Source organism: Mchenga conophoros, linkage group LG8, assembly GCF_057382185.1.
Source record: "Mchenga conophoros isolate Kocher_MC1m ecotype Shallow Benthic linkage group LG8, M_conophoros_male_GT1.1, whole genome shotgun sequence".
Taxonomy (NCBI): domain Eukaryota; kingdom Metazoa; phylum Chordata; class Actinopteri; order Cichliformes; family Cichlidae; genus Mchenga; species Mchenga conophoros.
This window is the reverse complement of record NC_140533.1, coordinates 8,879,891-8,889,339: the sequence shown is the minus strand read 5'-3', so window position 1 is coordinate 8,889,339 and position 9,449 is coordinate 8,879,891. Positions and strand designations below refer to the sequence as shown.

Sequence of the window (9,449 nt, the reverse complement as noted above, 5' to 3'; positions counted from 1 at the left end):
TTTCCAAGGGTGAAATGTCAGATGGCATCAAAATGTTGGGTCATTAGTCAACCCTGTAATCAAAACAATTCGATTTTAGCTATTTTTTCTTTAGCTAGATACTCAATTGATAAAATGAATCTTCAGTAAACAGGAATGTCAGCCTGATACTTTTTTTTTTTTTTTTAATGTAGTAAATAAAATCTAAATGATAAAAACTGTGAAAACACTGGAATAGACACTTTATTTGTTAGATCTCCCTACTACTGGGTTGGATCCACTTTTACCTTCATAACTGCCGTAATTCTTCATGGCACAAATTCAACAAGGTGCTGGAAGCATTCCACAGATTTTGGTCCATATTATCATGATAGCACAGCTACTGAAGATTTGTCAGCTGCATATCCACGATTTCCCGTCACCTTCCAAAGATGCTCCGTTGGATTGAAATCTGGTGAGTGGAGTACAGTCAACCAAATTGGTTAGAGGTGATCTGATGTGGTGCCTTATCCTGCTGGAAGTAGCCATCAGAAGATGGGTACACTGTAGATGGACACCACACCAGTGTGATCCACTGATACAAGCCAAAATGGGTTGATTCTTTCATGTTGTTTACACTAAACTGACTCTCATGTCTGAATGTTGAAGCAGAAATTGAGACTCACAACACCAGCTGTTTTCCAGTCTTTAGTTGTCCAGCTCTGATCGATCCCCTAGTCTTCCTGTTCCTAACTGACAGGAGTGGTACCTGGCGTGGTCTTTTGTGTGTATGTGTATTGCGCATTCAGAGATGCATGCATAGCATATGGTTATTTGAAATCTTTCTGCCTACCTTTGAGCTCAAAGTCTAGCCATTCTACCCTGACATCAACACAACATTGTCATCTAGAGAACTGCTGCTCGCTGGATATTTTCTTTTTTTCAGACCATGCTCTGTAAACCCTAGAGATCAGCAGTTTCTGAAACGCTCTGACCATCTTGCACCAAAGTCACTTTAACCTCCATCCTAATCCTCAGTTTAAAATTCAGCATGTCTTCATGACTAAATGCATTGACCTGCTGTCATTATTAGTTATTTGTGCTAACTGACAGGTGTACCTAATAAAGTACACATCTGACTTTCAATCATTAATTATTTACCTTTTATTTGGGCGGGTAAAATTGTGGGATCACAGAGCGAATGAGCAACTTAATATGCAAAAACATTTAATGGGAACACAAATAAATAAATAAATAAATAGGATAATTAATAGAAAACTGAATAATAGAAGTAACGGAAACGATATTTTATTATTAAGTTTTAATATTTTAATTTTTTTATTTATTTATTTATTTATTTTTTAATCCTGGCAGCTTCGGTCCTCCATACACAGGCACATAGCTTACTCCAGCAGACGCAGGGCGGTGATCATCTTATACTTCTCTATTGTGCTTTAATTTTAGAGTCTGCTGAGAGCGAGGGGAGATCAGAGTGCAGCTGGTGGCATCAGGGCGCTTCATTCATGCCTGCAAGCAGCAGCTCTCAGCAGCCCTGCTGCTTTAAGACAATCCGGGCATCTCTGCAAGCCTGTGCATGACATCATTGATATTGTCAATGGTGTAGAGTGAGGGAGGGCTGGGTGTGAGGGGGAGACGGAGAGGAGCAGCCAAAGGAGAGAGGAAGAGGAGGACCTCGGTGTCTAGTTTCAGATTTTTTTTTCCATTAAATAAACGTGACTCCACGGAGATTCCTCTAGTCGCATCTCCACCTCCGGGTCGTCTCGGATTAGCTGGTAATTTTTTGGTCGACACTTCGGGTTTGGGTCACGCATCTCCGAGGCTATGAGCCGTCCGAAGCCGCATCGGTACGTCGCTGTCCAGGGTCCTGAGTGAGACGACGGACGACCACGAAGCCGGTGAGAAGGTGCAGGGATGGTGGTGAGGGTTTTCGGGGGGTGGGTGTATGTTGGCTGGCGAAGATGTCTGTGTGTGTGAGAGAGAGCGAGAGAGACGTGGAGGGGGGAGGGCTTGGGTTAGCCAAACAGAGTCCAGATAGTCGTGTTGGGGTGGGCGAGGGGGTGCGCTCGATCAGAGGTCCTGTGTGGAGGGTGCGGTTATGGGGAATTATTACCATATCTGATGGCCATCCAGACATGAACGGTATGTTGTTGTTTATTTATTTGTTTGTTTGGATTTGTGGGGTTTTTGGGGTTTTTGTGCATGCACGGCCTTCCTCATTTGCTTTGTGATATCTGGGGCAACAGCACGCTGGGTGAAAATACCACGTCTCGCCTGTTTTTGCAGTCTCTTGCTGCAATAGTGGGTCCCAGTTTTGTAACGCTGGCAGCACAGCAGCAGCAGCTCCTGGAAGGCTGAGAGAGAAAACGAGCTTGAGAAACCTGCTGGAAAGGGTTTGGCGGTGTGCAGCAGTGCACGGTGTGTATGTGGAGGTTCGTCTACAATGCAGTCAAGACTGAAAGGGGAAGGGGGGGCGACTTAGTCAGCGATTAATGCGATGTCAGGCTGGCTTGTAAAAGCGTAACCTTTGTCGAAAAGCCCCCTCCATCATCTCACACTTTCATGTCCTCATTTCAGGGCTGTGCACACAGTTAGGGCCAGGATGAGGAAAACATGACTCATTCAAATTTTGTGAGGGGACCCCGGTGAGAAATAGCAAGTTTATGCAAATCACTTGTACACAGGATCAAGACTCCTTTAAAGTGCTTTGGGAAGAGTGTGTGTGTGTGTGAGATTTCCCCCCCACCCCCTGCAGTTCTTAATAAATCATGTTACACAACTACAGGCTCTGTTCTTCTTCACTCTCACCTTGTTTTTTTTGCTCCATGCAGTTTATAAATACTTTATTGGCCTACATTGTTGCCTGGAATTTACTGTCAACCATCCTCGGCACACGTCAGGAGCAGGGGTGTTTCATTAGGTCGTGTCTCTTTGACGCTTTGGCCACATGTGTGCCACAGTTTCCCTCCTGGCTCCAGAGATTCAACTCGGGCTGCACTACGTCATTGTACTTTGCTCAGGCTTACAGTTCTGTTTCCCTTCACTGATACAGCAGCCTAAGGCCTAACCGCTTGTACTCTAAAGTCTGCAGTCTTTTCACCAGTGTCCTTTCACTCTATTGATCACCGGTGACTGATGACAGCTTTGTGCGTGTGTGTGTCTGTGTGATTCTGTCGAACCGTTCCAGCAAGTTGAAGAGCTCAGGAGCCATGGAGTTGAGGGTGGGGAACAAGTACCGCCTTGGGAGGAAGATAGGGAGTGGATCCTTTGGAGATATTTATCTCGGTGAGTATCTAAGCAAGTAGTGCCAATTGCCATCAGTTTTGGGGCTTTGTAGACTTAAGTTCTTCTGATCTAACCTCTGTTTCTCTCATCAGGGTCAAACATTGCTACAGGAGAGGAAGTAGCCATTAAACTGGAATGTGTGAAGACCAAACATCCACAGCTCCACATCGAGAGCAAATTCTACAAAATGATGCAGGGTGGAGGTACAGAGAAATATTTCAGGGTCTCTTTGAAAGCTTTACTACCGGTCTGCTGAGATGTAGTAAATAGTTTTAGGGTCATTAAGGAGTATTTAGGGCTGCTGAGAGCTATCAACCATGATTGCAAAGAGATTATGGTGAATTTGAAAGACATTTCAGGGCACACAAAGGCATTGAAACTCAAGTTATCTTTGACTGAAATGCAATTAATGAGCATTTGAGTGTCTTTATGGTCACTAGGAGTAATGATCATCCTGCTGCACTAAGCTGGTGATAACACAGTGACGGACATAAGATAAATAACTTGAAGCTTTATTTATGTGCAGAGGTTGATATATGAGTGAGAATCTTTACTCCAAATGATTCGGTTTCCTAACATTTCTGCTCCTTCTCACACCACAGTGGGAATCCCGGCTATCAAGTGGTGTGGAGCGGAAGGCGACTACAACGTCATGGTGATGGAGCTGCTGGGTCCCAGTCTGGAGGACCTGTTCAACTTCTGCTCCCGCAAGTTCAGCCTGAAGACAGTCCTGCTGCTGGCAGACCAGATGGTGAGACCGACTGGCCACAAAAAGCCTAACAGCTCATCAGGGCTTCTTTTTTTCCACCTTGCACCCTATCATCTGTAGTAACTAATCACGTTAAGAGCTCAAATGAGAGCTTCTGTGTACTTTGTCAGAATTTCATACCATTTTTAAAACACTTCCTCAAGACTGAGACTCGTCCGTTTACCTTCATGAAAGGAAATTTTTGTTAACTGTGCCTCAGCATACAAGATAACTAGTGACCCCCTTTGTCTGTCTTCAGATCAGCAGAATCGAGTACATCCACTCCAAGAACTTCATCCACAGAGACGTGAAGCCCGATAACTTCCTGATGGGGCTCGGGAAGAAGGGAAACCTGGTCTACATCATCGATTTTGGCCTGGCCAAGAAATACCGTGACGCCCGGACACACCAGCACATCCCTTACCGTGAGAATAAAAACCTAACCGGCACCGCTCGCTACGCCTCCATTAACACCCATCTGGGCATCGGTAAGGCAGCGGAGACGGCCTGCGTATCTGTCTTGTTGTGTGTGTTCTGCGGACCCCAATATGATTTTTCTGATTCCTTTTTATTAATTGTGACATGATTCTCAGAGCTGTAGCTTTTTCCTTTCTTTCCCTACATTTCCTGCTGTTTCATTCTCTTCTCTCTTTTCGTCCCTTTGCTCCGTCTTTTTCTCCACAGAGCAGTCGAGACGTGATGACCTGGAGTCTCTGGGCTATGTTCTCATGTACTTCAACCTGGGCTCTCTGCCATGGCAAGGACTCAAGGCTGCCACCAAGCGGCAGAAGTATGAACGTATCAGTGAGAAGAAAATGTCCACCCCTATCGAGGTGCTGTGCAAAGGTTACCCATGTGAGTAGCTGTTAGAGTGGTGTTCTTGAGTGCAGTAAAGAGGTTTTTGCAGTTTTTCTGTCAGACTGTTCATCTGACTTTGCTCTAAATCTTCTGTCTCCTATGTTTCCCAGCTGAGTTCTCCACGTATCTGAACCTGTGTCGCTCCCTACGGTTTGATGACAAGCCAGACTACTCTTATCTAAGGCAGCTCTTCAGGAACCTTTTCCACCGACAAGGCTTCTCCTACGACTATGTCTTTGACTGGAACATGCTGAAGTTTGTGCGTGTCGCACTTGGACTTGGAAGATTTATCCCTTTTCTAGCAGACTTTCTCATCTATGCTATTCCTTTGTGTCTCAGGGGGCCGGCAGGACAACAGACGATGGCGAAAGGGAGAGGAGAGAGGGGAAAGATGGAGAGGAAAGACCAGGAGGAGGCCAAAGAGGAGCGGGAGGTCGAGCTTTGCCGCCGGGTCCAAACCCTTCTGCAGCCAACAGAGTGAGGAACGAGGCAGACGCTGCTCCTCCTAACCCAGCTACGCGTGGGGTCCAGCAGTCAGGTTAGGGTGTTGCTTTCTTCTGGGTGTTGGAGGGCAGCAGCAGAGTTCAGGTTTTCATTTTAAGTGTGTGTTTCTGTGTGCTCACACAGGTAATCGCTCTCCTCAGGCTGGGAGAGCAGAGCGAGCTGAGCGAGAGAGGAAGGTGGCCATGAGGCTTCATCGCGGGGCCCCGGCTAATGTCTCCTCCTCCGATCTCACTGCACGCCTCGACCAATCACGCATCACCACATCACAGGTAGGAAGATTAGCACTGTGTCTTTCTATACACTCAGGACTGGTGATGGATATTCAGACATCACCTCACATGCAGCAGATGGCTGCCCCTCCTCGAGCCTGGTTCTGCTGGAGGTTTCTTCCTGTTAAAAGGGAGTTTTTCATTCCCACTGTCACCAAGTGCTTTCTCATAAGGGGCGGTCTGATTGTTGGGGTTTTCTCTGTATTATTGTAGGGTTTATACCTCGTCATCTAAAGTGCTTTGAGCTGGCTGTTGTTGTGATTTGGTGCTATATAAATATAACTTAATACAGTAAACTAAGACAGAGAACCTTACATGTTATGCAGGCATGTTTAGCACACAGGAACTACAAGGAACTTTATGAAACTTGACCACAAATAATCTGCAGCAGGTGTCACTCTTTGCTCTTTTGAAACAATTTTTTTTCCTTATTTCTTCTTTTTGGTGGAGAAAGTGGATGAGAAGAGTTTGCACTAACTTAGATTACTGCATTTTCTCATTATACTTGGCACTCTGCTCTAACTAGTGATGCATATCTGAAATACTGGAAGCAGGAAAATAGTCATCATTAATCTACTTATAATTACCACCAAAACATGCATACGAAGAGTTTTTGTTACTGTGGAGCTTAAAGTCAAATATGATATGAAGGCAGACTAATTCTCCAAGGCCTTCCTTCAGTGCCTACATCCTGTAGCAGTGACAGCAGACAACCTGAATGACCACTCTGAGCTCTTTAAAGATTCTTACATGAACCAAACCTGAAATTCAAATGGATAAAATATGACTTTGTTCACTGACTGAATATTTTATAATGTACTTGCATATAAAACAAGGAACTTAATTGTCCAGACTATCCTATGATCTTGACAGGTAATAAGTAGGCACTTCAGGTTTTTTTCAGTGTCTGTCCTTTGTTTGCTGCAGTGAATAAAATGATCCAAACTCTATGAAGGCCGTCTGCTTAAATTAAACTCGAAGACGGCTCGCGTAGTTTAGGCGTAGAAAGTCTCTTTTCTTTATTTTTTAGCTTTTGCCTTGTTTTAATCATCTCGTTTTCCCTCCTTACTCAGGTCAGTGTGCCATTTGAACATCTGGCAAAGTGAGTTCCTTCTCCCTGGCCTGCAAGTCAGTGGCAGGTGAGGACATGTCTGACACATACTCACACAGACAGCGTTTCTTTTATTTAAAAAAAAAAAAATCCTTGCTTTTGAGCTGTACAAGCTCCCATCCCCATCAAAGGGATAGTGTAGTTTGAAAATAGATTGTCACGAGTCACCCTACACGCTCACACGGTACCAACTTGTCAAAAGAGTGCAGCCACACTGTAAAACGTACCCTGGTTTTCTGGTCTTCATTAAGATACAGGCAGGTGCTGCAGTATTCTCCCGAGCAATAGCTGTCACCACTAAGACACTATCAACAAAACATCAGCGCTGATATAGGAAGAGAAGAAGTCAAACCTGGAGTCAAAGACATTGCACAGTCTGTTGTTTTCTACCCCTGTGGAATCTGTCAATGAGCTTCTGCACTGATTTGGCATCAAAATAGCAGTAAAAACAGACACAGCTGTGCACTCCAAGTTAAAAATTGAAAGATGCATGACCAACCAGAATCAGCACAGACAATGTGACATCAGTTTCGTCACAGATTCGTCACACAGCACCATGCTATGGGGTGAACGGCAAGCATAAATGGGTGGATGGATGGAGTCGGCCACCTTCTGGTCAATTAAAAAGATTGCAGCTGTTGTTTTTTTTTTAAACTAACTTCAGTTTTCAGTCCTGTAAACCAGATCCATCTTTTATATACAGTGTATGGGTGCAGCAGGGTGCGAGGGAAGTAGTAAAACTGCTCAGAGGGAAAAATGCACAAAGATGACACAAATAAATTTGATGACTTGTTTTATGGCACTGCTCTATGACATCCCAGTTGACTTTATAAATGCAGGAAAGGGTAACATAAGACATTTGTCATTAAATTTCTTTTAAAATTGAAATGCTGCAAAAGCAGACTTAATATATTTACTCTAAACAGAATTTAAGTAGTATTAATGGTAGCAGTAGCGCAGTACAACAGCACTTAGCAGGCATATAAACGGGTGGACTACAATTTGACTAAGGCTACAAAACAGAAGCAGCACAGAGTGATCAGCTGAAAATCTTCATCTTTTAAAGACTAACATTTTCCTGTTTTGTTCTTCTTTTTTTCTCTTGCGGTTCAGCAGCTGCAGGGTATCAAATACCCCTTACTTTTCAAATGGATGAATGAAAACATGAGTGTCTGCAGGAGGAGAAAGCATTACAGGCCCTTAAAGGGGGATCGATCGTCCGTGTGTCTGTCAGTATGCGGTGTGAGCATGCCCAGTGTTAAAGCTTGCTGAGATGATGGAAAACCAGTGGGACAGACGAACTCTAGCCTGGAACCGTTTGATACTGCTTTTCAGAGAGTGTTGCCGGACGGGGGTCGACTCGGTCAATTCAGAGGCTCAACTCAACTCGCATAAAATAAACCATCAAAGTGCACAAAATGGACTAAGTCAATTATTTTGTGGTTTACACCTGTGATAAAATCAACAACTATCAATCTGCTAATGTTTGAGAGCTACATCTGCTGCTTGTGGTATTCTTTATTATTAATAGATATCTTTAAAAAATAAAAAAAAGGAAACATGGAGACAAATGCAAAACAAAAGTGTATCCAGGCCTACGAGAGGCGAGCCAGGCGATTGCTTTAACGTGGACCACCGAGAGGAACAGAGGAAGGGGATAAATGGGAGCGAGGCTGCTTTTCGTCAGTAAACGTGTCTGTCTGTGTTATTGTCCTAATCGTTCGTTTTGCCTTCAGCTTTGCTTTAGAGAGCCAGAAGAAAGGAAAGCTAGTTGTGAGGAAGAGGGAGGCTGTAAAACCTGTTAGGAGTTCCTATTTTTCAGCACATTTGTTACAGTCTTACCTAAGGAAGACTGAAAACATTACTGAATGTGAAAAGTGCAAAAAGACTGCCACGAGCAGAGATCGGGATATAACGTGGATTGTATGATATGATGAAGCCTTAGTCCAGCTTGCAACTCCAGGCATGAAGAGACTCGAGAAAGTTGTAAGATCTTGGTGGTGAGCAAGTCTGGTGTTACATTTGTATTTTTCTTTACTTTGGCTTTTGTCCCATTTTATATGACATGTAAAATGTGTACATACTTTTGCCAGAATGTGACAGATTGTTTAAAGACGGAGCTGGAGAGAAGAGTACCTCCTGACACACCTGGGACAGAAAGTGAAACTTTACCGGAAACCTTTAGAGTCTGCCTCGCGTTTGTTTTGGTTTGCACTGAGGCAGGCAATGACAGAAAGGTTCTTGTTATAATATAAAATGTACTCATCGGTATTTTAACCCAGGCCTGTCAGGATGGATGGAGGTCTCTGATTAGAGGATGATGACTGATGTCCTGTACATTTCTTTACCATGCTTCAACTTTATTAATATGATATTTGTGTATATTTTCTGATTCAATAAAAAATATACACACCTTATACAAACTTCTAATGATATCTTTCTCTTGATGGAAACATACTTAAATATTCATATTCATAACTGATCGCAGAATACAAATGCTGTACAAAAGTCTAAAGATTTCTTTAAAATTTACTTCCAGTAGTTCCTTTATCTGACCAGAGAAGTGTTATCTGTTTTTAAGCTACTTAATGCTGATACGTGAATCATTTAAGTATAAATTAGGCACAAGACTTGAACCAATTTGAAACTGGAATTTGAACTTGAAGAATACTCAAAGCATGCCAAAGATAACACAGTT

General features: G+C 43.5%; 1 protein-coding gene across 3 annotated transcripts; it reads left to right on the top strand.

Annotated features, from left to right (window-relative positions):
- Positions 1–1,592: 1,592 nt before the first annotated feature.
- Positions 1,593–9,174, top strand: LOC146568068 (casein kinase I-like). Of its 3 annotated transcripts, none has more exons than XM_085283824.1 (11): positions 1,593–1,874; positions 3,164–3,261; positions 3,354–3,464; positions 3,864–4,012; positions 4,269–4,497; positions 4,694–4,864; positions 4,978–5,126; positions 5,207–5,405; positions 5,495–5,640; positions 6,714–6,779; positions 7,868–9,174. In XM_085283824.1, exons 2-10 carry the CDS (start codon positions 3,186–3,188, stop codon positions 6,744–6,746), a joined length of 1,263 nt encoding a protein of 420 aa, XP_085139950.1. In that variant the 5' UTR covers positions 1,593–1,874; positions 3,164–3,185; the 3' UTR covers positions 6,747–6,779; positions 7,868–9,174. The 3 variants fall into 3 exon arrangements, with proteins under 3 accessions (XP_085139950.1, XP_085139948.1, XP_085139949.1); XM_085283822.1 differs by having other exon boundaries at positions 7,865–9,174; XM_085283823.1 differs by lacking the exon at positions 1,593–1,874 and adding an exon at positions 2,029–2,118 and having other exon boundaries at positions 7,865–9,174.
- Positions 9,175–9,449: the final 275 nt, after the last annotated feature.